At 47.3% G+C, this 27,790-nt stretch overlaps 14 protein-coding genes across 14 annotated transcripts; 8 read left to right on the top strand and 6 right to left on the bottom strand.

Annotated features, from left to right (window-relative positions):
- Positions 1-467: 467 nt before the first annotated feature.
- N7483_002344 (CE1 family esterase) lies at positions 468-1,442 on the top strand (the record flags this gene model as incomplete). Its single annotated transcript, XM_057085781.1, has 1 exon — positions 468-1,442. One exon carries the CDS (start codon positions 468-470, stop codon positions 1,440-1,442), a length of 975 nt encoding a protein of 324 aa, XP_056951930.1.
- Positions 1,443-2,199: 757 nt separating this feature from the next.
- N7483_002343 (serine/threonine protein kinase) lies at positions 2,200-2,523 on the top strand (the record flags this gene model as incomplete). Its single annotated transcript, XM_057085780.1, has 2 exons — positions 2,200-2,362; positions 2,387-2,523. 2 exons carry the CDS (start codon positions 2,200-2,202, stop codon positions 2,521-2,523), a joined length of 300 nt encoding a protein of 99 aa, XP_056951929.1.
- Positions 2,524-2,567: 44 nt separating this feature from the next.
- On the top strand, positions 2,568-2,823 carry N7483_002342 (uncharacterized protein; the record flags this gene model as incomplete). Its single annotated transcript, XM_057085779.1, is given in 2 exon segments — positions 2,568-2,642; positions 2,659-2,823. 2 exon segments carry the CDS (start codon positions 2,568-2,570, stop codon positions 2,821-2,823), a joined length of 240 nt encoding a protein of 79 aa, XP_056951928.1.
- A 767-nt stretch (positions 2,824-3,590) lies between these two features.
- Positions 3,591-5,079, top strand: N7483_002341 (uncharacterized protein; the record flags this gene model as incomplete). Its single annotated transcript, XM_057085778.1, has 2 exons — positions 3,591-4,172; positions 4,237-5,079. The coding sequence occupies 2 exons, from the start codon at positions 3,591-3,593 to the stop codon at positions 5,077-5,079; spliced, it is 1,425 nt and encodes a 474-aa protein (XP_056951927.1).
- A 403-nt stretch (positions 5,080-5,482) lies between these two features.
- Positions 5,483-7,741, bottom strand: N7483_002340 (uncharacterized protein; the record flags this gene model as incomplete). Its single annotated transcript, XM_057085777.1, has 2 exons — positions 5,483-7,632; positions 7,699-7,741. 2 exons carry the CDS (start codon positions 7,739-7,741, stop codon positions 5,483-5,485), a joined length of 2,193 nt encoding a protein of 730 aa, XP_056951926.1.
- Positions 7,742-8,042: 301 nt separating this feature from the next.
- On the top strand, positions 8,043-8,453 carry N7483_002339 (DUF4267 domain-containing protein; the record flags this gene model as incomplete). Its single annotated transcript, XM_057085776.1, has 1 exon — positions 8,043-8,453. The coding sequence occupies one exon, from the start codon at positions 8,043-8,045 to the stop codon at positions 8,451-8,453; it is 411 nt and encodes a 136-aa protein (XP_056951925.1).
- Positions 8,454-9,252: 799 nt separating this feature from the next.
- Positions 9,253-10,977, bottom strand: N7483_002338 (damage-control phosphatase ARMT1 family protein; the record flags this gene model as incomplete). Its single annotated transcript, XM_057085775.1, has 6 exons — positions 9,253-9,483; positions 9,535-10,394; positions 10,458-10,570; positions 10,643-10,773; positions 10,831-10,901; positions 10,956-10,977. 6 exons carry the CDS (start codon positions 10,975-10,977, stop codon positions 9,253-9,255), a joined length of 1,428 nt encoding a protein of 475 aa, XP_056951924.1.
- Positions 10,978-11,205: 228 nt separating this feature from the next.
- On the bottom strand, positions 11,206-13,003 carry ppt1 (protein serine/threonine phosphatase PPT1; the record flags this gene model as incomplete). The annotated part of the gene is made up of 5 exons (XM_057085774.1): positions 11,206-11,241; positions 11,310-12,040; positions 12,116-12,551; positions 12,685-12,765; positions 12,854-13,003. The coding sequence occupies 5 exons, from the start codon at positions 13,001-13,003 to the stop codon at positions 11,206-11,208; spliced, it is 1,434 nt and encodes a 477-aa protein (XP_056951923.1).
- Positions 13,004-13,346: 343 nt separating this feature from the next.
- spt4 (transcription elongation factor SPT4) lies at positions 13,347-13,955 on the top strand (the record flags this gene model as incomplete). Its single annotated transcript, XM_057085773.1, has 4 exons — positions 13,347-13,424; positions 13,497-13,694; positions 13,770-13,822; positions 13,922-13,955. The coding sequence occupies 4 exons, from the start codon at positions 13,347-13,349 to the stop codon at positions 13,953-13,955; spliced, it is 363 nt and encodes a 120-aa protein (XP_056951922.1).
- Positions 13,956-14,398: 443 nt separating this feature from the next.
- Positions 14,399-15,956, bottom strand: gatA (4-aminobutyrate transaminase gatA; the record flags this gene model as incomplete). The annotated part of the gene is made up of 2 exons (XM_057085772.1): positions 14,399-15,608; positions 15,670-15,956. The coding sequence occupies 2 exons, from the start codon at positions 15,954-15,956 to the stop codon at positions 14,399-14,401; spliced, it is 1,497 nt and encodes a 498-aa protein (XP_056951921.1).
- Positions 15,957-18,697: 2,741 nt separating this feature from the next.
- N7483_002334 (MFS transporter) lies at positions 18,698-20,334 on the top strand (the record flags this gene model as incomplete). Its single annotated transcript, XM_057085771.1, has 2 exons — positions 18,698-19,078; positions 19,153-20,334. 2 exons carry the CDS (start codon positions 18,698-18,700, stop codon positions 20,332-20,334), a joined length of 1,563 nt encoding a protein of 520 aa, XP_056951920.1.
- Positions 20,335-21,079: 745 nt separating this feature from the next.
- Positions 21,080-23,149, top strand: N7483_002333 (uncharacterized protein; the record flags this gene model as incomplete). The annotated part of the gene is made up of 6 exons (XM_057085770.1): positions 21,080-21,352; positions 21,488-21,635; positions 21,690-21,774; positions 21,856-21,981; positions 22,138-22,487; positions 22,566-23,149. 6 exons carry the CDS (start codon positions 21,080-21,082, stop codon positions 23,147-23,149), a joined length of 1,566 nt encoding a protein of 521 aa, XP_056951919.1.
- Positions 23,150-23,736: 587 nt separating this feature from the next.
- Positions 23,737-24,329, bottom strand: N7483_002332 (uncharacterized protein; the record flags this gene model as incomplete). Its single annotated transcript, XM_057085769.1, has 2 exons — positions 23,737-24,106; positions 24,169-24,329. The coding sequence occupies 2 exons, from the start codon at positions 24,327-24,329 to the stop codon at positions 23,737-23,739; spliced, it is 531 nt and encodes a 176-aa protein (XP_056951918.1).
- Positions 24,330-25,278: 949 nt separating this feature from the next.
- On the bottom strand, positions 25,279-27,567 carry N7483_002331 (Major facilitator superfamily domain general substrate transporter; the record flags this gene model as incomplete). Its single annotated transcript, XM_057085768.1, has 10 exons — positions 25,279-25,622; positions 25,667-26,027; positions 26,112-26,149; positions 26,223-26,540; positions 26,597-26,699; positions 26,742-26,859; positions 26,923-27,067; positions 27,123-27,403; positions 27,462-27,485; positions 27,542-27,567. The coding sequence occupies 10 exons, from the start codon at positions 27,565-27,567 to the stop codon at positions 25,279-25,281; spliced, it is 1,758 nt and encodes a 585-aa protein (XP_056951917.1).
- Between the last annotated feature and the right edge of the window lie 223 nt (positions 27,568-27,790).

Below are 27,790 nucleotides of genomic sequence, written 5' to 3'. Positions count from 1 at the left end.
TAAGAAAAAACCATTGATGGGCGTCAGTACCCGCTGATCTACGCAGATCAGCCGATCATCTTCACAAACTAGTCAAGATGAGCGTTTGAGGGGGTGGACCAAGCTATCCAAGCTTTACGGTCAATACTAGCACCGGTGGACTGATTTCGACTTCTCTCTTCCTTACACATGTGTAGTATTCAGTATCATAGTACAGTAGCTATGGGTACGTAGCCTACATAACACTATGTAATAGTCCCACAAATATAAGACTACCGAAATTGGATATTTCGCTTGTCTATCAAGGGGATGACACTTGGTAAGACAGGATTTTGAGTATTTATACCAGTTTGATTCCATCTTTCAGGACCATCAATCATTCAATCATCTCCTCCGAGGTCGGGTTTAAACTATACATCGGAATTCAGCCACCAAAACAACGGCTGCAGTATCCATTGAGAGGGAAGCATTGACGTTAAAACAAAATAATGCATATTCTATCTCTTTTCTCCCTTGCTGCCATCGCCAGCGTGGCGTCGACTCAGGCTGTATCTGTATCAGGTTGCGGCAAACCAATTCCTAGATATTTCCCGGCCCCTGGTCAAAGCAAGACGCTTCGTCTACCTGGTACCGACCGTACCTATCGACTCCACATTCCAGCAAACTACAATGTGAGCAACAAGACTGCGGTATACTTCTCCTTCGCCGGTGCTGGCAGAAATGCAAGTGAGCAAGAAGGCCTGTCACAGTTCTCCAACCCACAATTCAATCCCAACGGCATCGCAGTCTACCCAAATACCCAAAATGGCGTCTGGTTATCCAACCCAAAAGCCAACACTTCATACCCGAATGACCTCGACTACACCAATCACCTGCTGGATTACCTCGAAGAGAACCTTTGCGTTGACACTGGTCGAATCTATGCCAATGGCAAGTCAAATGGAGGTGCTTTCGCAAACGTCATTGCCTGCAATGCAACAGTTGGCAGTCGCTTCGCAGCGTTTTCAATTGTAAGCGGTGCCTATCACAATGCGATCGATGTTCCTGGTGTTGGACCTTGCGAGCCTGCTCCGCGCGAGGAAGGATATCCATTCCTAATCTTCCACGGTACAGTTGATCAAACTGCACCAATCAACGGAAATAAGTCGGCGAACATATTGCCCGTCATTGATATTTTGGAGCAATGGGCTCACATCAACGGTTGTGGACTTGATTCGTTGTGGACGAGCAACGTGACTACTTTTTCGCATCCCATGGTCAATCATGTTAGCTGGGCGTGTGATGGGAGGAATGGGATTGTGCAGTTCTACCGTGAAGGAAACAACGGTCACTGCTGGCCTTGTACCCGACCGAATGATGATTACATTTCAATGGGTCTTGCGAAATGTCCTATGGGACATTACGTCTTCAACGCTACGGACTACATCTTTGACTTTTACAGTCGATATCGGTTGAATGTTTAAATTTGGGGGTTTTCTCGTGTTTTCAGCGGTTATGACACGGTCTCTATATAATTTTCTGTCCATAGTCGTAATAAAAGTGGTTCTAATATACAAAATCCATATCTATTCAACCCATCCTTGTCAATAAATCAGGTGATCTTCCACCTGATGTCAGTGGCTATAGCTCACATTTCAAGTTTACACCTCTTCGTCCTTCCGAGTCCCAACCCGATTCTTCCTTGCATACGCCTGCAGCCTGCCGGGAGCCAGCCCCTTTTATTTACCTGGCTAAGCCTATTGCATCGCGCCCCGGGCCCCGACCCGACCCGAAGCCTGCCCTGGTGGACACCCCCTTTGAGTGACAGCGTGGGAGTAGTGGCGCGACCGAATCAGTGTTCTTATGGAAAACCGCCTTCGAACGCTTTCTAGCGCTTACAAACCAGGCTAAAATGCCTCTCCTCTCACTTCAAAAAGAGCTTCTTGTCGAATACAATAAGGTTAGGATCTACATGGAGCCATCCCTCAACAAAAATACAAAGTTAATTTTCCAACTATGGCTTCTCACCAGATAATGCCCTTTTCACATATACATCTGGTCAATTTCTCTACAATGAAATGAACGGCTTAATGAACGGCTTAATGAACGACATATGCAATTTGACGTCCCTGCTCTTGAAACTGCCATCGCGAAACATGTTGATCGTGGAAACGTCAAGAGCCTCGTGAAATTAAGTGAAGGTGGCTTCAATCGCGTGCTATCAGCCACTACCTATGGAAGATGGCTTTAAGGCAATCATCAAATCACCGCATGGATTGGCAATACACAATCATTCATCCACTCCTTCTGGCTGCGGTTTATCTTAAGATGTTCGAGAATCCTGATCCTGAGCAACGAAAGGAACTAGCGGCCCCAAAATATCCAGAAAACTACGATTCCCTGAGTTCTGAGGACAAGGCTTAAGTAGACGAGCTCATCCGCCGACAAGGCCTCTTTTACTTGTATCGCGTTTACAATGGTGGACTCAACAGCATCCATCTTAAAACTATACAGACCACCTTAATTTTTGAACGCCAGCATACTGTGAAGCTTGCAGGACCGTAGTGGTCCGGGAATCTCATGACATTACGAGGCTCACTGCCCAGGTGATGTACATGTGTGCTCTATGGCCTTTTCTTGCAGGAAAAGATCAAAGCCTTGGCTGTTCCGGACTTTTTCCGAACGTGAGGTTAAAAAAAGCTAACTGAAAACGAGGAAATGTGGTATAACTTAAACAAGCTTGTCGCTCATTGGCGTGATGAACTCGGTTTGACTGAAGAAGGGTGGGTTCGTACTGAACAGTATGACTTTGCTGCTGAACGAAACAAATCTTTGAGCGGAGTTTGCCAAAGAGGGGGAGTGTAGATGAGCTTGAGAATATTGAGAGGGGCTGGCCTTTTCAGGATCGTGAAGAGTTATTTTTGATAGATCTCACAGGATCAACTCGCTGGAAGGCTAGTTGCCATGTGCAAATGCCAAGTACTGCGTGTTTCACTTGGATCATGATAAGCCAATGAATTAATTTGGTTAGTTGCAGCCCTATAGATGTAGAATCAAAAATAAAATATCCGATAAACTACAGCTTTCACTATGAACGTCTCATTATGGCCATTCTTGGGGGCGTTGTAGATATTTGGCGGTTTTCACCCATTCTTGGTCACCCGATGAATGTTTACCTCTGGTCATACAGAGACTTGATCACGACAAGATGACCCCGTCGGAAGCCAGACATCACGCACTTCAGTCATTATTCACAATCTATTGAACTTTCGTATCTCATGATCCAGAACTCATGCCCCTTCGCACCGATGCTGCTCAAAAACAGCAAATCTTGCAGTCTCCCGTCAGGGGCTCCCTATTCAAGGGATCGAATCGGCCAATCAGGCATGCTACGGGTCCAGATGGATCGACTCGGGCACTAAAAGGATTGATACCCCGCAGCAGTGGGCCCTGACCCTGCATTGCAATTCAGGATTTAGGAAAAGTCTTAGATGCGAAGGGGCACCCATATGGAAGTTGCAAACGATGTTACCCCGCGGTAGCTATAAAGGTCGAGGGACTTTGTGTGAAAGAGAGTGCATCTACAACACATCAACTGTCTGGATAGCCCATTAAACGCCACCAGAGCCATCATGCATATCAGTTCTCTCCTTGGCCTACTGGCCTTTGCGACCGCGGCTTCTGCCGCGCCGTATACGGCCCCTAAGATGGCAGCCAAGCGCTCCCAGACAGCGCACTCGGCAAGTTCCATCAAGAATTTGAAAAACAATATAAAGAAAGTTGTTGTACTGGAGATGGAGAACCGCTCAGTCGATAACTTACTCGGTGGTCAAACTATTGAGGGCCTTGATAATCCTATCAACAACGGTCCCTTCTGCAACCCATACAATCTGACCAACCCAGGTCAAGGAACAGTCTGCAGTCAAGCTGGGGATCTGGATTCCATTCTAGATGACCCCAATCATTCAGTCACCGGCAATAATATTGAGTTTTACGGCACCTTCACACCGAACAATGATGATATCGCTAGCGGCACATTAACCCCTGTGCAAAGTGGCTTTGTGTTCGAGCAGCTGCGCCAGTATAGCGATGCAAACAAGACCAGCCTTGCGCAGCAGGTCTTAAACTATTACACTGAGGATCAAGTACCAGTGATGACGATTCTGGTTCAAAACTATCTCACATTTAATCACTGGCACTCAGATCTACCTGGTGTAAGTGATAAACTTACCCATCTCCATATTCGAAAGAATCGCAAGACTAAATCATTATTCTTAGCCCACTGCCCCAAACCGGGCATATGTACTCTCCGGAACTTCCGCCGGACACGGCTCCAACGATGATGCCTTTGACGCCGATAAACACGGTCTCACTCAGCGCAGCATCTTCCAACAGCTAACCGAAACCAACCGCACCTGGAAGAACTACATCACCGACCCAGCAGAGCAAATGGCAGATGCCTTATTCTTTGACTGGGTATATACAAGTGGCAACCAAGGACTCGCCGTGCCTCTAGATGACTTCTACTCCGATGCAGCATCTGGCACGTTACCTGATTTCAGCTTCATCGAGCCTTCATGTTGTGGAGTCGGCACGACATCAATGCACCCAACAGGTCTAATCTCCGATGGTGAAACACTTATCAGAGATGTCTATACTGCACTGCGAACAGGTCCGCATTGGAATGAGACTTTGCTTCTCTTAACGTTTGATGAAACAGGTGGTTTCCATGACCACGTCCCACCTCCTCTAGCTCCCCGTCCGGATGATCTTACCTATACCGAGACAGCTCCGAATGGGCAGCAGTACACTTTCCCTTTTAATCGACTTGGAGGTCGTGTGCCCACGCTTTTGATCTCGCCGTGGGTAGAACAGGGTGTTGTGGAGCAACAGGGAACAAATTCCAACGGCGAGACTGTTTCGTATTCTGCTTCCTCTTTACTGAGAACTCTGGGGTATCTATGGGATTTTGAGCCCTTCACGGCCCGTGTTAGTGGTGCGGCTTCATTTGATCACTTGATTCAGAGCTCTATGCGCACAGATACGCCTGATTCATTGCCCGAGCCGTCGGCTTTTGCAAGGATGATCAATGGTAAAACTACCCAGCAGCAAATTCAATAAATCTGGACTTGAGTGACCGGATAGATATGAGAAAGTTATTTTAAATCAATTGAGATCATTTACGTTGACAATTGGTTTGTCATGATCAAATTGAAGTCGTTGAAACTACATGGGGAAACCTTTACACTGGCAGACATCTAGATTCACAACGGGAATTTAGTGATTAAAAATTGTTGTAGACATTGCAACTGAGTACTGATTCTTAACATAATCGCTGCATCATAGGAATTGCTAAAGTAACCAGTATCCTTGTACCTTGAAACCACCACACTAGGAAATATGACCGCCTTTCCTTTACACCACCAAAGAAAAACAGTAGGGGAATGTATGCAAAACAAATGGAAACAGCACTAAGCCATCAACTCCGTTAACCTTCACTCGTCCCACAACTGGTCTGTAGAAATCAAAGATTCTCCTTTCCGGATGCCTTCAGTCGTTGACTTTCACGCTTTTGTCTAAGTCGAGACTTCGCTGCAGCCACTCGCTCCGGGGAAAGTGCTTCACTTTTCAGATCAGCTAGCAATCCATATCGCTTTCCAAGTCGTTCTCCCCCGGAAATGGTATGTCCAGCATAGTTACCAAGCCGGGAATCAGTCGTACCGGAGAGGGTATCCAGAGTAGACTTGATATGTGAGCGATGACGGTGGGTGTTGGCGTAGGTAGGTAGTTGATTAATTGTATTGGAAGTGGAGTTGTTTGTGTTTTCGGGGTCACGAAGGTATAGAGAACGATAGGTGCGCTGAGTACCACGGAGAGATCTGAGAGCTCCAATGTCAGGTGGTGAGGAAGGTGGAATAGTATCTAGGCCTGAGTAACGGGATCGGAGCGATGGTCGAGGCAGGATCTCATTCAGATAATGAGTGACTTCGTCATCATTTGTACCGACGTCTCGAATCTCCCTGGATGCACGCTTAAGTTCAAGCGCACCTGTAGTGGCGTTGCGCGTGGGTCGAGGTTCACGAGCTTTAGAGCGTGGACTCGGGCTGGGTGGCGCCTCGATATCCTCGGTAGCCTCTTCCTCAATCTCCGGGTGATCGTTATGGTCCTGACCTGCGAAATCATACACATGCACCCCTGTGTACTCTTTGCGTGGACTGAGAGAACGTCTTTGCTGGGGCCGGAGAATAGGGGCGCGCTCAACAGCTGAGACTCTGGTCTTTAATTGTTCGATCTGGCTTTGCATACGATTGCGTTCTTCATCGAAGCTCTTTCGCAATGCGTCTTCTGACTGCCGATGCTCTTGAGTCGTGGTCTTGAGACGTTCCCGATACTCCTGGATACGGGCCTCCAACTTGGCTTCTCTCTGTTTCAACTTGGTTTCCTTCTCCTTGCGTCGGCCTTCATATCGTGACATTTCCTGCTTCACGCGAGCCATTGTCTGCTTGAGGCTGAGGTTTTCCTTCTCGAGGTCCTGCGCCTTCTTCTCTGAGATCTGTGCGAGGGTCTGGAGAGTACGCAAGTCTGGGTTCTGGCGCTTCATGTCCTCAATCTGGGCGTTTGCTTGCTTGAGTTCTTGCTGAGTTTTGAGAAGCTCGTCAGAGCTTTCTTCAGATGACTCCGGCTTAGGAGGTTCGCTGCTGCTGGAACTTTGAGCATCGCCTCCCACAACTCCTTGTTGTTCGAGTGTGGCACGGAGCGAAGTGACCTGCTGTTTGTACTGTAGCGCCAAAGCAGTTTGTTTGGTCAGGTCCTGAATCAACTGCTCCTTATCGACCTTGGAGTCCTGCCCCATAATCGAGGAAGCAAGACGAGTCACCTGCTTTTCCATCTCAGCAACCTTTTCCTCCTCTTCCTTGAGTTTCTCTGACAGTCGCAGTGCCTCAGAGTCCTTCTTGCGGGCGTAGGACTTGGCAATAGTTCGGTAGTGAATCAATTTCTTGATTTCACGATTGGTGCGTACGCGATAATTATTGTATTCCGTTTTCCAGTACTTGCCCGATTCCGATCGGGGCTCATCCATATTGAGCGTAATATCCTCGGGATCGCTGTCATCTTTGGGCTGGGATGAGACGGAGTCGGTAGTAGACGAAACGGTTGACGACTTGCCCGAGTCTGCATTTTTCGTCGCATTGTCGCGGGCATCCATTAAAGTCTGCGTGAGCTTGCTCCGCGGCTTGCCGTCTGCCGAGCCTGTCATCCACTGGGTACTCAGATTACCTGACGGATTGGGAGGTGTCTTGACTGCTTTGATCGAATGACTATCACGTTTGCCTTCGTTGTCAACGACTCCCTCGCCAAAAGAGACTGTCTTCCGTCGGTTCGAGATAGTACCCGGTGTCACGAGGATACTTTTGGTCGGAGAACAAGCAGGGTTGACCGTCGAGTCCGGATCGGTTTTTGAGGGGTCTAGCTTCTCGGGGATAGAGATTGGGTTTGTAGCTTCGCTCTTGCTGCGCTGATGAGCTATCTGTTTCGGTTGTGATGGTTGTGGTGGTTGTGGTGGACGAGGTGTTTTCTCGTCTTCGCCGGGAGTTCCAAACAAAGCGCTTTTGAAGGCGCGGATCGCAAACACAGGAGCCGGGGTCTCGGGGGGGTTCGAACCCTTTGTCTGATCTGAAATTAGTATCAAACATTTTATAAAAAAAAAAATTTAAAAAAAAAAAAGGACTCAATGCTCACCGGGAGCCTCCAGGCCCTCATTCCCCTTCATCCAGTCCAGCATTTTGGCGTGGAGAAGTAAACGGGAGGTGTGATGTGACGAGTAAACAAAACGCGTCGAGCTTATCGATAGCGGGAAAGTTGATCGTCGTTACGCTTACGCCAAGTAAGAACAAAAGAACAACGCAGAGAAAAACAGAACAAATATGAGATGGAATGAGGGGGTTCTGGAATATTTGATGAGTTTATGAAGGATGTGATCTTCCCCCTACTCTGTACTCGTGGTCTCCTCACATCTCGCATCACACACCGCTCGGTTACATGTACGGTGATCACTCCTACAGCCCAAACAAGGAAAAAGCAAAATGCCTCGTGCTCAGTCCCCTCGTGGTTCTTTTTTAAGTCTGGCTTCTACTTTATTTGCAACTATTTTCGTGGCCTGTGGCATCAACGCATGTATCCGTCCAACTCATGCTCTATCATTCTTTTCATTTGAGCCACCCGCGGGTGCCGCAGATCAGAAGCTGGTCGATAGCCTGATGGCAGTTTACGGGGTTCGCGACATATTCATGGGATTGGTGATTTACATTGCGAATTTTATGGGGACTCCAAAGTCTTTGGGCTGGACTTTGATCGTCACTAGTCTTGTCGCATTCGCTGATGGCGCCCTATGCTGGACTCATGGCCAAGGATATTGGGATCATTGGGGATATGCCCCGATTATTCTCGTTCTTGGGGCCCTTGCACTCGGATCGAGTCCTTCGAAATCGAACTGATCATGTTTATCCATCGATGATTTCCTAGGCAACAGCTACTACTCAATACTTAGCCTCCTCCAGGAACCCGGATACGAATGCTAGTTGATGATCTCCCGCAGAATTGTACTACCTTAAAGATCCTTTAATGACTATCCATGGTACAGAATAAGAAATGATTCATCCTTAATCAGACTTTATGTTCACGATGTTGCTGAAAATTTATAAATGAAACACGAATTCAACTTCAGATTTGTGATGCATCATAACGATGGGCTCAGCGATCTTGAAAAGGACAGACCTTCTCCCATAGCGCCCTCTCGTGTTCACTTCTTGATTCTTGATCTAGAAATCTCTCCTTGGCTGCAGCAAGTCTCTTAATGACGTCGTCATAATCCTCAGCCGACACTGCCCCGTTCCAGCCACAGTATAGCCCGATCTCATCAAGCAATAGTGTCTTTCTATCCACATCTCTTTCAATGCGAGACTCCGGGCAGCCTGGGTTAACCTGGTGTATTCAAAAATAGTACTGTATGATACTACATAATTGATATCTCTGTTCATAAAGAATGAATTTTGAAGTAAGGCCGGATGGGTGATATGCAGTCTATCTCAAGTATCTTCAAAATCCGGGCTCTAAATCTTAATGCCATGACCATCGCCAACTTGAAGTCCAGATGAGGTCTATCATCTATTATGTATCCACCAATTCACAGACGAATAAATACCGAAATTTCCTTTTATCGTTCACGCCATTAATATCACACATTGTATGTTCCTTCCATATCGAGCTGAAAATTGATCATAAACCAAATCCAGCTTAGGCCTTGCCATCAGAGAATGACACAACAGCCCACTTACCACTCCATGCCCACTTGCGAGCCTCGGCACCACCTCCACCGGGCAACTGGCGGAGTTTCTCATCTTCACCAGCAGCAAGACCAACAACTGCATCAGCCTTGCAGGTGCGGAAGGCTAGGACACGGATACCAGAGTTAGGGCCCATGGGGCCGATTGCTGTTGTGAAAGGAGTGGTAGGGTCCCATTGGGCCTGCAAGAGTCAGTAAATGTATTTCCTAATATGTGGAGACGGAGAACTTACATCGTTGGTCAATTTACGGTAGTTCAGATCACCCTTGAACAGAACCAGCTCGCTCTCCTTAAGATCCTCGAACAACTCTGAAGCCTGGTGAGGCAGACGCCAGTAGCTGCCCTGTGTAGTCCAGAAGGCGTGGGGACGCATAATCAACTTGCCCTCCTGGTGGAAGTTGCTCCATTGCTCAAAAAGGAAGCGCACATTAGAGACCTCAGTGTCCGAAAGCGAGGGGAAGGTCTTTCCTGACGCATCGGGGGCAGTGTAGAAAGCTTGTGGGTCGACCATGCAGTTAAGAAGATCAGAGAAGTCCTTGGGTGTAACATCGGAGACGAACCAAGGGAGACGCTTGGGGTGGAGGACGATTGTGGTGGCTAGTCCAGTGGACAGCAAATATCCGGCAAGGATAAGGTCGACAAAGAGTTCAAAACCAGAGTTATCCAGAACAATGTCAACACGACGCTCACCGTCCTTCTTTTCCTTTCGTGCTTTCTGCATAACAGCAAAAGCAGCCTCGAGGTCATTCACAAGGATGTTGCTCTGGGAGGCTTTGCGGGCTTCGGAACCCTGAAGCTTTTGGATATCCTCATATGTGAGCGAAGTCAGGAGAGACAAATCCGTGGCGTTACCCCACAGGCAGATCTCACACATCTCCGAGAAGAGTAACTTTTCGGCTTGCTCAATCTCCTCTGGGGACTTTCCTTCAATTCCCTTGCCAGTCTCTGCTTCCTGGGCAAGCTCGCGGTACCGAGCAGCGAGCTCCAGAACGGCAGGGCGAGAAGACTTGAAGGTCGACATCTTCTGGCGGGCGAATACATCATAGCCCTTCCAGTGTTGAGACAACGCAAAGAAGGTCTCAATGCGGCGATCTAGTTTTAATAGTCAGAACTTCTGTAATCTCTATCGGTGCATTTATGACGTTGGGAGCATACAGAGGTAGCATTCGGAGTACAGCCAAGGCACATCATGCCAGACAGGGTTTCCACGCTGCTCCAACTCCCGGTTATAAGAAGCAATATCCGGGTGCCCATCATCATCAAGAGGACTAAGCAAGATATATAGTGTCAAAGAAAATGAAAGGCAATTTTGATAGTATCGAAGCTTCGGAGGTACTCACGTTAATTGACGGTTGTGCTGTAGCTCATACTTCAGCTTAGCCAGTTTCTCAATAATAGCCTTGCCCTCTTTCTCTTTTTCTTCGTTATTCACTGAGATCACTGTTCGGTGCAGGTCATCAATAGCACCAGTCTTTGGAAGTCAGCATATGCTATAGAGTCATCATATCCCTAGTTCGGGGTGACTGACGATGATAACGGGCCATCGCTCGTCGGCCGAGATCGAAGCAAAGCTCGACGGGTCCGAGGTGAGGAATTGGGCTATTCCTGATCAGCAACAATACTCAGCATGTCGTAGGAATATCCAATTCTTACGCGTCTTAGGATCGAATTCCATCTTTGCGTGGTAAAGTGGAGTTTGGATTGAAGTGGGGGGAAATAATTTAGCTGCGTCACAATATCAGAATCGCGGGGCAGAAGAGGGCGGTGTACACGGAGGTCCAGGTTACTGTTCTACTATAGATTCAAATTCATGTAGTAAACATCACATAGTTACATTGGCGTATAGATCTCTAGCTTCTTTTCCAATCAAATAACGCCTCCGCTTGCAAATCAATGGGTTTCATCACATTTGTGACAGGATTGAGTTTTGGGCGTACGCCTAATAGTATAGTTAGCTTGAGCTCTAGATTTAGATGCATATATCATCTGAAGGGTTTAGGTACTCACCATAGGCTTGATATCAGGGTGAGGAACAGCCTCAAACACCTCATAGGCGAGCTTAAGCTCGGGTCCAATATTGATATACGCGCCCTTGTTCTCAGTCGAATCACAGTATCTCGGGGCAGAGAAGACGGTAATACAACGGCCGTCGTGCTCAACTTCGTAACCCTCCATACGCACTTCATGTGACCGAATAATAGCCTCCAGTCCGTTGTTCTCACAGAAGCGCTTGGTGATATCGGGTCCAAACTGGAGACCAACACCACGCTTGCTTGGGCCACGACCCGGCTGGGTTTGGGGATCAGTCCAGAGCATCTCCATCATGAGACCCTCTTGACCCGGCTGCCTTTGACAGTGACGGTTGAGCTTTCGAATGTCGTCAAGTGTGATCTTATCATCAGAGAAAAGACCACCATGCAGAACAAGGTACTTGCTTCCGATCAAAGTAGCCAATGGCAAAGCAGAGAAGGATTCAGAGAATACCTTGAAGACCCGCTCGCTATACTTCGCCTTACACTCACCCTCAAATCCATACACCTTATTCATGTCATCTGTTTCGTGGTTTCCGCGGTTCAGGAACAGACCGTTGGGGCGGAGCCACTTATAAGCATAGAGAAGCAGAGCGATCTCACACGACCAGGATCCGCGATCAACAAAGTCACCGTTGAAGAGATAAGCGTGGGTATCAGATGGCGCACCGTTGCGACGGAAGATCTCCAGCAGATCGAAGTATTGGCCTGTAACGTCAGTCAGCATTTCTTTTTTTTGAGTCTTGCTTTTTTCGATCGACAATTGAATTGCCATGTACATACCGTGAGTATCACCACATACGGTCAACTTCTTGCCAGTCTCCACACCGATCTCCACCATAGTCGGCTCGTTGTATACAAGATCTCTGACAGCCTTGATAATTTGGAAGACATACTTGCGGTGGATTTTCTTGCCATCCTTGAATCGTTGAATCATATCATCAATGAACTCCTGTGACATCTCATCGCCCAATCGCACACCATCATATCCATCCTCCACCTTAATCGCATCGATGTCCAAATCCTCGAAGGCGGATGGCGGGTCCGAAACCTCAATCGCCTTCTCAAATTCTATACGGCGCACCAGCTTCTCGCATTCCGCCAACTTCAACTTCGCATTTTGGTTGTTGGGTTCACGTCGCACAACAGCCTTGAAATCCTTCAGGGCCGCCTTATAACTCAGAATGGCAGTGTTGGCGAGGGCACGTCTCCAGTAGGCCTAATTCAAGGTAACACCAGTCAGCCACCAGTCCATATTTCCACACTGCCAGATACTGGTTCGCACAGCATATCTGTTCTGCTCCTGCAGTTTCTCTTGAAACGGAAAGTATATCGTCTCAATAACGACTAACCTTGACGTAGTTCGGGTCCAATTCCAAAGCCGCGGTGGCATCCGCAAGGGCGTATCCAAATGCCTCGAGTTTGATTTGGGCCTATTTTTAACAAAATCGAACCAAAAGTTAGCAGGTTCCATATATAGTAAGATTTCGCGATTGTGGCGAAGACGAAAATCCCACGCACCTGAGCACGGTTACAGAAGAACGATGGTTCCTTGTCATATTTCTCGATTGCCTGAGTATAAAAATCTATCGCGCTGGGCCAGTCATGACTAGCAAAGGACTTGTTTCCTTGAACCTTGAGCGCGGTGGCAGCCTCTAGATCTGAAGCCATTGCGGGATAAGTCGAGGGGCACGAGACAGCGGCGATCGGGGAACGGAGTTATAGTGCGGAGGGAAGACCGTGCGCAGAAAGCGAAAGAGAAAGAAGAAAGGAGCCGATGAATGAAAATATACCCCCAAAGAAAACCTCCCGGAATTAGAAGGAAAGGGAAAATGGAGAAAGAGAAGAGAGAAGAGTAAGAAGTTGCGGAGAAAAAACAGTATGGTGGTTCCTGACGATTCTCTCACTATCTTTTTTCTCCGATATGAAAGGAAGAGGCTTGGCACCGGCTTCCCTTTACACTTCGTCACTCCGACACTCTGCTTTCAACCTTTACAACCCACATCTCTTAGCCATGTCTTTCTACGCCGCTCCGAACCAGCAGCGCTATTTGCGCGCATGCATGGTCTGCTCTATTGTTCAGTCGCACACAGTGAGAAATTCTCTCAATTACTACCAAAACTCCAGCATTCACCATAGCTAACCCATGGCACTCCGACTTTAGAAATTCCAGCGCGATGGCTGTCCAAACTGCGAAACTAGCCTGCAACTCCGTGGAAATCTCGATGCAATTCAAGAATGTACATCCCAGGTCTTCGAGGGCTTGATCTCGGTCCGCGATCCTTCCGTCAGCTGGGTGGCCCGCTGGCAGCGACTGGATAACTATGTGCCGGGAACATATGCGACCAAAGTGACGGGTGTTGTGAGTTTTAGCATCACTCTGCTTCGATTGATTCATCCTGGAACACGGTTTACTGATATTATTGGTGTCTGGTAGCTTCCAGATTATATTATCGGTACTTTGGAGGATTCAGGCGTCAAATATGTCCCGTATGTTGAGTTGTCCCTATACTGGTGTCATCACTACTACTGCTCACTCGAAGAGCCACTTTCCTCTTGATTCATTTTGCTAACGCACTCCTCCCTCAGACGCGATGGTTCTACCGGCGAGGAGGACATGTGAAACCTCACTACTAAACATCCCAACGATTCCCCGTACAAATTTTGTTGGCTGGTCGATCGAGGTGCCCGTTACATATGCCATATTTCGTTGCCCCTTCATATACCAAGCAACTCCCATGGTTATTATTTTCGATGTTCGTTCGGAGTTATGGGTCGGAAGCATTGCGCTACTTTTTATCTTTCTGGGCATCTGGTTTCAGGACGAACTAGCAGGAGTTTTAAAAATGAGATATTTGAATAATTTTGGCTCATTGATGTGAGATCATTCTTTTTGATGGACATTGGGAATAAATGTCTATGAATGTACATGGCCCAATTCAAGATGGCATCACTCGTAGCAAAACAAACAGGAGGATAGGAAAAAGGAAAATAAGAAACCGCTAATTAAATTTGAATGAGAAAAGGAAAGTGCTCCACGGGCTCAGTTTATCCATCAGTTGGAGTTTAGACAAGCTTGACAAGCTTCTCGAGGCTCTCCAGGAGGATATCAGCGTGGTGCTTCTGGAAGACCAGCATGGGACGCAGGCGGACAGCCTGGGCACCACTGCCACCAATGTTAATACCAATGGTCTTGGCCTTAGCGAGGACCTCATCACGCTTGGGGGTGTCCCAAGCAATGAAGGTACCCTGACCCTTACCACGCAGGTTCTGGAAGTGCTCGGGGTACTTCTGGGCGAGGCGCTCGAGGCCAGCGAACAGGTAGTCACCAGTAACACGGGTGTGCTCGACAAGTCCAAGACGCTCAACTTCATCGATGATAGCACGGAAGATCAGAGCACGGGCTGGGTCACCCATCCAGGTGTTGAACTGGCGGTAAGGCTTGTTGGGGCGCAGGGCAGGGTTACCGAAGTAGTAACCAGCGGTCTGGGCCTTCTTGGAGAAGGTGACCATATCGGGAGGAGTCTCCAAGTTCCAGTGGTCGTGAGCCCAGAACTTACCAGTGGCACCAACACCAGTCTGCACCTCGTCGACGATGAAGAGGACGTTGGTACGCTTGGTGATCTCGCGGAGACCACGGAAGAAGGCGGGGGAGGCGTGGTTGTCACCACCCTCGGACTGGATGGGCTCAACCATAACAGCAGCGACGGGATGGTGGAACTCCTTGATCAGACGCTCAACCTCCTGCAGGCAGCGCTGCTCCTCCAGGGCGTTCTCCTGGACATGGTCCTCAAGAGGGTATTTCAGCTGAGGGAAAGAAGCCTGGGGCCAGTCGAAAGCGGGGATATCCAGCTTGTGGATGGGCTTGCTGCGAGTGGTGGACAGAGATCCGAAGAGACGACCGTGGAAGGCAGACTTGAAGGACAGGATAGAGAGCTGGGGAGATCCAGGACCCTGGTTGTTCATGGTGGACAGGAGCTCCTCCTCGGTGAACTCAACCTCGGGACCACCGCGCTGCAACTGACGGTAGTACATGAAAGCAGCCTTGTATGCAGTCTCGTTGGCATCGGAACCAGCCATAGCAGTGAAAACCTGGTTCAGACCCTTGGGAGCAGCACGCAGGATACCAGTCTTCAGGATGTGGGACCAGTCAGCCGAGGGGAAGTTACCAAGGGCAGGACGGTTAATGAGCGCGTTGGTCATCTCCGGTGACTTGGTAGCCTCCAGCAGGCTGGGATTGTTGTATCCAACAGGGATGGAGGCAATCTGGGCATAGCTGATTTGGGATTAGCAATTGGGTCTTGATCAACCGTATGTGCATCAACGACGTCACTTACACATCAAGCAGCTTGTTGCCATCGAGATCGGCAATGTAGTTACCAACGGATTGAGAGTAGTCAGTCAGCATGTTCAAGCTGCGCACATCAAAGACCTCATCGAGCTCCGCGGCAGCCGCCTTGTTCTTGGGGCCAGGAATAGCGGTCGAGATGGAGGGGGCAGTAGGCTCGTTGGGGAAGAAAGGCTTCTCGGCTGCGCGAAGGCGAGCAGTGGTCGAGAGAGCACGAGCAGCAGGGACACGGGTCGCCATGCGCAGCTTAGAGCTGCATCGAAGAGTGGAGGCCATTGTGAATTGTAAATTTTTTTCTGGTCCTATCAAGGATATGTGCAAGGGAGAGCAAGTTGGGGAGATCAATTGACTCTCGTGCGGGGAAGATCTAACTGATTGTATCCCAGTGACAGCTCCAATGAGTCAAGTGCAGAAGAAGCCCACGATTTCAAGTGACACAAGATATTTGAGAAAGGGACAAGAGACCGCGGGGCAAACAGCTTTATATTGAGAGAAAGTGTTATCAGTCATCTAATAGCTGTTGGAGCTTCCCAGTTCCCCCGCGTAGATACCATTGGATCTCGGCGGCGTGAACCAATCAGCGGTCGCAAGAAAGAGCGAAACGCCGAACAGTGCAATGTCAGGTTTCGACGAATCGAGAAAGTCTACGCAGGTGGATGGTTCTCGCTACACTTCAATGGAGTAACAATTTGAGCCATGGCCTCCATCGGATTTAGTGCCGACTTCTAATATTGTGTACCAATTTTAGTCTCTTTCCCACAAAATTCAGACGAAAAACCATGATCTTAATTTGAATCGTCGATCAATCCTTATCGATACCGATATGCAACCTTATCGTCTACTTATCGGCTTAACCCCTTGGATATACATTATTATCATCAATTGAAATGCGTCCGAGGTCTTCATTCAAGCTGCTTGTAAATTGAAATAGTCCTAGATTTTTATTCCCAAGAATTTCAAATTGAGATAAACTTGAATTAAAATACTTCCTTGAAGTTGTGCTACATACATATTAGTAAGTACATAGCATCAATGCATGGACCGAGTTCCCCGCATCTCAAAAATATATAATTGTGACCTCATCATGATGGCGCAGCGTGAGTAAACATTGAAGACTCATGTACACCGGCGTGATACTACTAGTATTTTCCAATGACATCTGGACTCATGATTGTCGTACACTGGGCAACACTTAAGGAATATATTCAATTTGAATCAATATTCAAAGCTACTACTACTAGGTAGGTACATACATAGTACTAAGTTTACACAGGGAACAAACATTAAATGGATGCCGTGACTCCTGCAGTAGTAGCATCTGGCCGCAGCTTCAAGTTGAATTGATGCCCCATGGAACCACTAGCCTGAATTAACTAGCGGTGTATTGCACATTATTGTTGCTCCGCAATATTCTGTCCCATGACCTGAAAAATGCATGAATCCAGGAGGCTTCGGAATCACATTCCTAATTCGCTCTAGTGGATCTATAGCAATTGAGTGGAATCCCTTAAGCGTAACCCACAAACTATTTTGACACCATTGATGTAGCCAAAAATCAAGTCCTCTCATATCTACTGGGCTTGTGGTTTAGTGGTATAATACTCCCTTAGCATGGGAGTGGTCCGGGGTTCGATTCCCCGCGAGTCCATCTTTTTGTTATTTTCACTTTCGTACACATGTGTTGTCATTGAGCACCAGCTGTACTCCGTGCCTGAAACTCTTTTTTGATGACCTGACAAAATTTTGGGTTGAAGTAAGGGCATGCATGGTACCTTTCCTGGATCTATGCTTTTCTGCCCATACTTTTTTGTTTTGTTTTCTGCCTCCCTATCCAGATCTTCTTTCCAAGGTTCTCATGTTTGCCCTTTCCCTTGATGGGCCATATTCTATATCTTCCTGTTAGTATTTGTGCTGGATTTTCCAGTCAATATGGATGCATAAGGCGTTCTGTTGCTGCCAATGTCTGTCATTTCGATATCGACTGTAACTATCGGTTTCGGATGCATATATAGCTTTCTTCAGAGCTCAAAATGGCCATCTCCCCCCCCCCCCAGCTTCAATAGCACTTGAGTTACCTTACCTTAGTGTTGTTCTGGGTGGATCCTTAAGCTAATCCCCAGGGCTATGGGGCATAGGAGCTTATATCAACGCCCCTAGCCATCAAGAAAGGCATATCAACTTAGCCCACACGTACAGCAATGAACAGTATAGGTTCTCTCAATTGCGATTCATAAATCTAGGAATAAAGCACTGTATGCCTGCAAATCAGATGTACCGAACTTCGCTTATCATTGCCAACGGATGATTTCGCTAATCCTTCAATCCTCCACCAACCACAATGTTCCAAGGCTGCACGTCAGATAATCTTACGATACTACTCCGTAAACATTTTGATTTTAACCAATTTTTATGCAATCTTACATTCAGCCTGTATATTCTGTCCAGAAGAGAAAAGGAGATTGTCTGGCAATCCGGTTAATCCGAGACGTTAACGCCGCGTGGCTGTGTACTACTAACGCGATAAGGTTGTACCCGACCCGTAGACATTGTGCAAGATGGGCCCGATCGCTAGAAATAATGATGGAATTCTTTCAAGTAGAGAGCTTTGAATGCAGTTGATGAAATGATGTGATCATGAAGGATCCGATTTATAATCGTGTTGAGATGAATCATATACAAACTAAGATTCATAATTTTGAGATCAAGGTTTAGGTGAAAACTTATGCGTGTGCATTGGTCTTTATGCTCTTAAGTCCGGATGGACTGCGAGCCCCATCACAAAAGGGCTTAGGGTCAAGAGCGGGGTCTCCTTTACGCAGGACTGGGCGCGTGGTGATATTTAATAAGATCTCTCTCATCACAAAATGATTTTGTCAGGATTTCTCCAAGTTGCAGCCTGCCCTTTTCTTCCTCCTTGACCTTCCCAGGTTCAAGCCGAAGGGCTATCCGAGATACAATTTCTATACCCCGAAGAAAATTATCTCTATCAAGGGTGAATACGCCAAAGTACCTCTGATATGAGCACCGCCGATCATGCCTCGTCACATTCAGTCACGGAATCATCGCACACAGAGGCTGAAGTGACAGTTGACCCAGCCATCGAGGAGAAGAACATCGAAAGCCCACCTGCTATCCCTATCCCAACTAAAAGATACCCGGAGACAGATCTTGACAAGGGACTTGTTGGTTGGGATGGACAAGATGATCCTGCAAATCCTCAGAACTTCTCATCAGGCAAGAAATGGGGGTTGCTGATGCTCGTGAGTGCCATCACGTTCGTCTCGCCTCTAGCGTCGAGTATGTTCTCTCCAGCAGTCGTATATGTTGGAAAGGACCTGAGAGTATCCAACGACATATTACTTGCCTTTAGTGTCAGCATTTATCTCCTCGGATATACTGTAAGTATTCATTAGGACCCTGATGACTTAATAGTGCGAATACTAATCATACTTCCCTATGGGGGAATTTCCAGTGTGGACCTCTCTTGCTTGCGCCTCTCAGTGAGATCTATGGCCGTCGTATCGTGCTCAGCTGTGCCAATTGGTTTCTAGTCATTTGGCAGATCGGCTGTGCTCTCGCACCAAACATTCAAACCTTGATTATCTGCCGACTGTTCGCTGGTATTGGAGGATCTGGCCCCTTGACGGTGGGTGCAGGAGTCATCGCTGATTTGTTTCCCATTGAGCAGCGTGGCCTGGCAACTGCAATCTGGAGTCTGGGCCCCCTGATTGGACCATCCGTCGGTCCCTTAGCAGGAGGGTTCATGGGAGAGACAATCGGTTGGCGCTGGATCTTCTGGGTATTGATGATCCTGGGTGGTGTGGTGTCCCTAGGCATCGAGTTCTTGAATGAGGAGACCTATGCCATTGTTCTGATCCGCCGAAAGACCGAACGTCTGTCCAAGGAATTGAATCGACCCGAGCTTCGTAGTGCCTATTCCCCCAACCGGGATATTCGCATCTCACTGCGACAAACATTGAAGCATGGCCTCCGGCGTCCAATTATCCTTTTCGTCAAATCACCAATTGTAGCGCTGCTATCTCTTTACATGGCTGTCGTCTATGGCCTGTTATATTTGTTCTTTACCACCATCTCTGACGTCTTCACGAATACCTATGGCTGGTCAACCGGAATATCTGGTCTCGCATATATGGGGATTGGAGTGGGATTTATCCTAGGTCTTGCAGCCAACGCGATGACCAGCGACCGCATTGTGAAGAAACTGACTGCGCGTAACGGCGGCAAATATGAACCTGAGATGCGTCTGCCTTCCATGATCTTCTATGCGTGTTTCGTGCCGGCTAGCTTCTTCTGGTATGGTTGGTCAGCGGACAAAGCCGTTTTTTGGATTGTCCCCATCATTGGAATGGCGCCCTTCGGCTTTGGCCTGATGGGTCTTTACCTTCCCATCCAAATCTATGTCATTGACAACTATCCGGCTTATGCCGCTTCAGCCAACGCCACATTAACCACAGTACGATCCTTCGTGGGGGCTCTCCTTCCACTAGCTGGAACGCCACTGTTTGACTCCCTTGGTCTTGGCTGGGGTAATTCGCTTTTGGGATTTATCGCATTGGCGTTTATTCCTGTTCCGATTATTTTCTCTCGGTTTGGTCAGCGGATTCGGGAGAAGTTCCCCGTTGACCTAGACTAGAGAAAGTTCCAAGGTTTCCTTTCGTCTCGGCGTATAGCGTCTAGAGCTAAATGGAGCGTCAGCAATTCAATCGGCAGCGACGATCTTTGCCCTAATCCTTAACCTCGGGACGGGACGATATCCACAATCAATTTAAACCAAAGTGACAAAATGCGGTTTATCCGGGGATTGTTTTTCATAGTTAATAGTAGTAAGCGTTTAATATTTTCTACAAGAGAATAGATTTATAGAATTGAACATCATTGGAGAATTCATTGTCGATCAATATGTATGTGGAATCCTTTCCCCTTTTTAACAGGACTCAAAATCGGGGAATTTCCCCTTTTCTAAATTTATGTGGTGCAACGTGGCGATGAGGCTCCACTCATGACGAAAAAAAAAAGAAAAAAAAAACCTCGACGCGTTTTAGAAAAGTCTAGATCGACATGAAACAGCCTTGGAAATACTACATTGACGCCCCCTGAAGAAAATGTAGTGTCATGTTTCACTATTGAGTCTGTGTACTCCTTAGTCTTTCATTTATACTCTCTTTGTACTCTTGATGTGTCAATCTTTCTCTCTGAATCGTCTCTCACTTTAAAGCGTTCATTTCTTCTTCAATCTTCTTAGTACATAGAAGACTCCATTCGTTTCTCTACCCACTTCTCCACTGTCGTTCACAACCCCACCCTAATCCCACTGTTCTCTACCTTAATTTTCTCTTTTCTTTGTTCTTTCCTTTTGCTTCATTCCCTGACCCTACACCATGGCGGATGACCAATCTCCTACCTCGCCTACTGGCGAGACCGGTACGAGCTCCTTCTTCGACAATAACATCCCTGCGCCAGTCCCCGTTGAAGTCCACCACTCCAATCCTCATCACCAAGATGTGCCCATTCAACCAACGGAGGAAGAGGAGCCTAGCCATCGCTTCAAGGCACCTACACCACGACCAACTTTCATGGAGCACTTGGCCAACTCCCGCGATGCACAATTCCATATGAACCGACATGAATCGAGCGAGCTGGACCGATACTTTGTATGTTGGGGTACTTATACACTTTCGAGACAACCTCTTTCTTCTTATGTCCTCTTTTTGGACTATGAAAGAGGATGAAGAGAAAGTGATCAGAAATCCGCGTGAAAAAGACTGACTCGATGCATTGATCTTTAGCATGGCCCTCGCGATATGGACAAGCACTCCAAATGGCCCATTTTCTTGCGTATGCATGGAAGTGTCACGCCAAAGATGATTCTTCCCATGCTGCTAGTCGGCTGCTGGGCAACCCTGATTAGCTGTGTTTCGTATTTCTGGCATGACCGTAAGTCAAGAACATATCAAATTGGAATCATCTTACATTTCTAACTGGATGCAGTCGGTATCAACGATATCCTACTTACAGTTCTGGGTTTCGTGGTTGGTTTGTCATTGTCTTTCCGAAGTTCAACAGCTTATGAGCGGTATGCATCTACCCGTCCTATACATTGAAGTTCCCGAGAAAAGACCGACGCCACAAACGCACAAATACTAAAGTTTCATAGTTGGGCTGATGGACGCAAATACTGGGCTCAACTCGTGCAAACGTCTCGCAATCTTTCTCGAACAATCTGGGTCAATACTAGCGAACGTGAAGGCGAACTTGGCAAGGTGGATCTATTACGCAAGGTGTACGTGGACCAAAGTTAATCCCATTTTCCGAACTACAAAGACGATCAAAATCTTCCTCGGAATCAAGCACGAATCGGGAAAATTGATCTTCATTGAAAAGCGGAGAAGATGGAAGATCCTTATTCGCCAATTTGTGTATACTAACGTCGGCGCAGTTCCGCTATGAACCTCCTGCTTGCCTTCGCTATCGCCCTCAAGCATAAGCTTCGCTTCGAACCTGATATCGCCTATGAGGATCTTGTCGGATTAGTTGGACACCTCGATACCTTTGCGCGGGATGCACACGATCACGATGTCTTGCATCCTAGGTCGAAGACCCTCTGGAAATCTGCGGGCGAGTACCTCGGTGTTTCATTTGCGGAGTCGAACCCACGCAAGTTGATTAAGCGCTCAAAGAAGCCGCTTGGACACTTGCCTCTGGAGATTCTGAATCATCTGTCGGCGTATGTCGATTCTTGTGTGGACAATGGCACCCTGAAGTCTGGTTTGCACCAGGGTCAAGCTAGTAAGTTTATCCAGCTTGTGGATGATACACCATGAGAATTGTTTAAACTTGAGGAAGATGTACTGACAGCACATATAGTTACCGCAATTGTATCGCTGAATGAGGTTGTAACGGGTACAGAGCGTGTGCTGGACACTCCTCTGCCATCTGCGTATACAATTGCCATTTCGCAGATTTCCTGGATCTACGTCCTTGTTCTTCCATTCCAGCTCTACGGATTCCTTAAGTGGATCACCATCCCCGCATCTGTTGGTAAGTTCAGACTTTATTCCAATCTCATCCATAAACATGGTGCTAACCTTACTTCAGTGGCTGCATACATTATCATCGGTCTCGCAACAATTGGCAGTGAAATCGAGAACCCCTTCGGTCAAGACGTCAACGACTTGCCCCTGGACACATACTGTCGCCAGATCGCTCTGGAACTGGATCTCGTCACGGCCACACCCCCACCCAAGGTTGACGACTTTATGACTCGCGACGATAACCTGGTCATGTTCCCACTAAGCCAGAGCGGATACAATGAGTGGAAGGATCGAAGTGCGGATGATATTCGGGCAGCGCTTAAGGCGAAGATGGTTGCTACGCCGAGTGTTAATCCCGCGCTTTCGGATACTTCTACCGTTGCAGCACCCTCTGTCACTACTAAACAATCCGTTTAGATGATTTTCTCTACAAGAGATACATTGGGGAGGGTGGTATTTTGAGATTGAGAGGAATATTATTCAATATTTCTTGGAGGTGGACCTGGGAGAGAGGTCCAGTGCATTTTATTCAGCGATCAGATTGACTCTGATGTGGGACAGCATGAGGGTTACGGCGTTTTAAAATGGAGGAATCTCCAACAAAATGAAATTCTTGAGACTGTTTGTTATTCGTGAGACTGATTTCTTTCTAATTGAGTACAATCAGTATTCCCAAAGAGGCACTGTACCATGCCATGTAGAGTTTTTCATAATAGACGGGCTTGTCATGGCTGTACTCCGTAGTCGTCTGTGATATGACGGATCATCCATTAGCATGGTCAAAGTGTGACCATCATGGTATCGTGATGATCCACATGTTGAATGGACCCAGTGTCTACAGGTGACCATATGTATTCGGGCCCAGCGCAAGAGCTGGGCTGGCTCAAAGGAGGTAATGACCGCCATATCAAGGGGCTGGACCCTGATCCAAACCCAAAGCGGAGACCCAAAGCGAGCTCCAAATTATCAGCGAAGGAAGAATAAAACCGCAGACCAGATCTAGACTAAGGAACGAAAAGCTCTCGTCCAGACCCAGCAACCAAAGCACCTAAGAAATTCCCCTTTGCACAGACCCTCCATGCAATATTCGCACCATTTCCACCACTGCCAACCCAAGAGCTCAAAGCAGCCACAACAGCAGCTGCATCATCGCGTGGAATGCGCACCCAAACACAATTGTAGTTCTTTGTCATTGTAGAGGAAAGATTTTGCGGGCTTGTAGTAGTACCTGAGGGCGCAGGCTCGACTTTCAGAATATCGACAGGGATAGCAGTACCCGTGAGACCGAGGAATTGTGAAAGCGCAGCGGAGAGATATGTGCGGGCGGAAAGGGCATCAAGGGTTTGAATAGACGGGGTATCAGAGTGAGAAATACTAGGAAGGAATTTGTTGTTAGATTGAGAGCTCATCGAAGTTGCATTCGTGGTACTGTTTACAGTTGAAGCTTCAGGTAGGTCCATGGTGGATTGCGAGAAGTAAAATGAATAGTGGTTGACTTTTCCTCGGGCGCCTTGCGCTTTGAGGTCTTTGATGCCATTTTCGTATCGGATGCCGTGTTATCTGGTGCTGTATCCGTCTTTTGAGTTGATTCAGACATGGTGGTGACTGATTGAATGCTTGGTTTCTTTGGTTGAAGTTGGAGAAAAACGGGATTTTACGTCACGGGATTCCACAGCTCTGAATAACAGCCAAATAGGCCATGATCAAGCAATTCCTCAGTGCAGCTCATTTCGATCCATTTTTCTGGCTCGCCTGAATCAAAGATTGTATTGATCGCTGGGTGAAAGCTTCTTTATCATTTCCGACATTCAGATTGCTAATGCATAGTATTTTGTCGCGTCCCTTCATCCCGCGTATGACTTCAACATTAGATTTTGGGACCTTGAAGACCTGATCAAAGAATCAGTCGCAAATCATTGCAAATAGGGATAAAGATTCCTTCTTTTCCACATGAAGCAAATAGAAAAGATGATCAACTCACCCCTGAAATGACCTGCGATACAGCCAGATTAGCTGCTCCATCGCGGGGAGCCGCAGTTACTGACACATCAACTTTATCTGTCCCCACAGCTGTCACCCGATTCATAGAGGCATTTGGTTTCACATAACAGGAGACGTAGAGATTGTAAATCCCCCTCGTGGGGATTCCAGAGCGACACTCGGTCAAACGCAGAAAGGCTGATGTACTTGTCATGGTATGTTGAGGGAGGGAAGTGATGGTACTCTAATGGACGGACCAATGGCTGGCTTTACGATATTTTCTATTTGAGAGGAATAATGAAGATGTCTTCATTTCTGTTAACTTCTAGCTAAGGAACCCAATTAGTAAAAATGTTCGAAAAAACTCAGAAGAGGTCCTTGTCATAAAACAACCCGTCATCGAGAAAGTGGGAAGCCAGAAATCAAATCGAGATGAATCAATGTACTAAATAGAGGAAGTCGAGGGTCAATTGTAAAATAAAGATGAAGTTCATAGAAAAAAGTCAGTTCCACCGTGAATAGAATATTGAGCAAAGCCTCCATGCCAAAAATCTCCAGTGGAAGATTCAAACCATCTGGGTCTTAGACTTAGTCTCAACAGTCTCGACCTGGCTCGACTCGGTCTTTGTAGGGTCATTTGAGACAGCTTGAACATCAGTCTTGATACTGATATCATGAATCTCAGCACGGTCATGATAAAGAAGAGGACAGAGAATCTGCTTGCGTCTGAAGATGTAGCGCTTGATCCACCAAGGAAACACAACAGTCAGCTGGTACTTCATGTGAGTGCGAGTAGGAACTCCAAACACATAGTCCAGTTCCTCTAGGGAGCGCTTTGAAGTCTCAGGTACAAACAGAAAACTCAGTACCAGAGCGACAATATTGAGACCAGCATATAATCCGAAAGCACCTTGTGGAGTGAGAGCATGCAGCATCCAAGGAAAACTAATCGACAGTACTGCTCCCCAAGACTGTTAACTGCAACTGCCCATGCCATTCCAATCTCACAATGCGACAATGGGGAAGCCTCAGCGGAGTATGTGAAGGGAACTGGGCCTTCTCCAGGGGAATAGACCATATCAAAGAGATAAATGAACAGCGCAATGCAACCTAGATGGGCTTTGCTGGTCATAGGGATCCAGAAGGAGAAACAAGCTGCAAGCAAGGTCCAGAACATATTTAGAAGAGTGAAAAGGAGAAGAGTGCGTCGTCCAAAAGTATCAATGGTCCATACCGCTGGCCAGGCAAATATGAAATCGATTGCGCCGAACCCAAATGATGCGAGTAGTGCCTCGATGTTACTTGCATCGGCAATCTATTTATTCAGTCAGTAATCTGCTTTTTTTGTATATTGGAAGTGCCTTGTTTAATGACTTGGAGGATATCAAAACAAACATACTGAGAAAACAGTAGCGGAGTAGAATGCAATGATATTGACTGTGTAACAGGTAAGTAAGGGTCCGTTAGTAAGAAAGAAAACCCCGATTGAAGGATCAGCAAAGGAACTTACTTCCGCACATCTGCTGCCCTAGCATCACAATACTGGATGCCAGAGTCGCACGACGTAGCTGAGGGACTGTGAAAATTTCTTTCAAACGGACCAGTGCATTTTCAGTTTTCGCATAACCAGATTCATCCAGCATCGCCTTTTCCAAGGAAAGCTGACAATTGACCATGTAGAGGTCTCGTGCAGCCTGCAAGGGGCTGCTGCGAAGGCAAAGCAGAGATTTGTAGGCCTCACGGTGTCGTCCTTTTGTCAACGAGGCGACTCGGGGCAGAACCAAATCCCCAAAGCCAGAGGAACTGCAGGAATAAAGGCGGATCCAAGCTGCAAACACCATGCAACATTGCCTGTGTTTACAACTGCCAAGTTTGCACAAGTACCCAGAAAGATGCCAAATGCAGTCCAGATTTGCCAGCTCATGACTAGAGCTCCACGGATGTTGGTGGGGGCATTCTCAGCAGAGTAAATGGGGACAGTGACATCCTTCAGGCCCATTCCAATACCCAAAAGCATTCAAGTTGCCACCAGCTGACCCCAATGCTGAGTAAAGGCCGAACCAATAGGTGCAATAAGACTGAAGATGGCACCGAGAAAGATTGTGCCCTTCCGACCAAGGTAATGGTTGATAGGGTCGACGAGCCAACTAGCATTGTTCAAAACAAATGAGCAAAAGCCTAATCTAATTTTGGAAGGAATTTGAACTTACAGAAAAATGATAGTGGCTGCAGGCCCCGCATTGATGAACCCAAGAATCCACTGGTTACGGTTGCAGGTAGCCTTGTCAGGGCAGAGAGGAGGGTTGTTCGGAATACCAAACGCAACATCAAAGGTAAGATTGGCACCATTAGATCCTATGTCAATAAATATCAGACTAAAGAAGTAAGTAAGGTGAAACCTTTGACTGACCTGTCTGATCCCAGCCCTGGATGGCGGCAGCGATGGAATTCAGAATGATACAGTAATAAAGAGGCCATGGATGAGCCCAGCGACGAGTACGCTCAATGAACAGGACCTCCCGGTCGGCAGAATCTAGCTCGCTGAGGCTTTCAGCTGCAGCCGGATTCTGTCCGACCAAAGCGCCCTTCTGCAGCTCAGGTAGGATATCCAACAGATCCCATTGCTGAGCATAGGCCTGGACATCCGCCATAAGCTGGTCACGGGCGATTCCCTCAAGAGGATTTCTTATCCTGCATAATATAAGAAATATTGAAACTAAAGAAAGACATAGACGGAGTTGATACTTACTCGCCCGTGACATTGTGGCTCATGCTAAAACGTGTGTTAATTAGGTGCATAATGGCAGGTGGGGAATCTCAAGTACTTACCCCTTGAAGTGGGAGCTGTCAGCCATCGCGCCAGCTTTGAATTGATGTTGTTGAAGTTATTGATTGAAATAAGGATTCCAAGAGCAAGGAAAGATTGGAAATGCGAATTGAGACACACAAGCTGTCTGGTGAAGGGGAGACCGCAGTGTGTGGGAAGGAAGGAGGAGGAGAAGAGAAAGAAGAAACTTACATGGAAGTGAGGCTTAAATAGAAGTATCCAGGTAACGTTCCAGGAGTGAGAGCTACCTT

Source organism: Penicillium malachiteum (assembly GCF_028827825.1).
Source record: "Penicillium malachiteum strain IBT 17515 chromosome Unknown utg000001l:1.0-8184562.0:1.0-8186909.0, whole genome shotgun sequence".
NCBI classification, from domain to species: Eukaryota; Fungi; Ascomycota; class Eurotiomycetes; order Eurotiales; family Aspergillaceae; genus Penicillium; species Penicillium malachiteum.
Note: the sequence above shows the minus strand (reverse complement) of the source record. Positions and strands in the feature narration are given on the sequence as shown.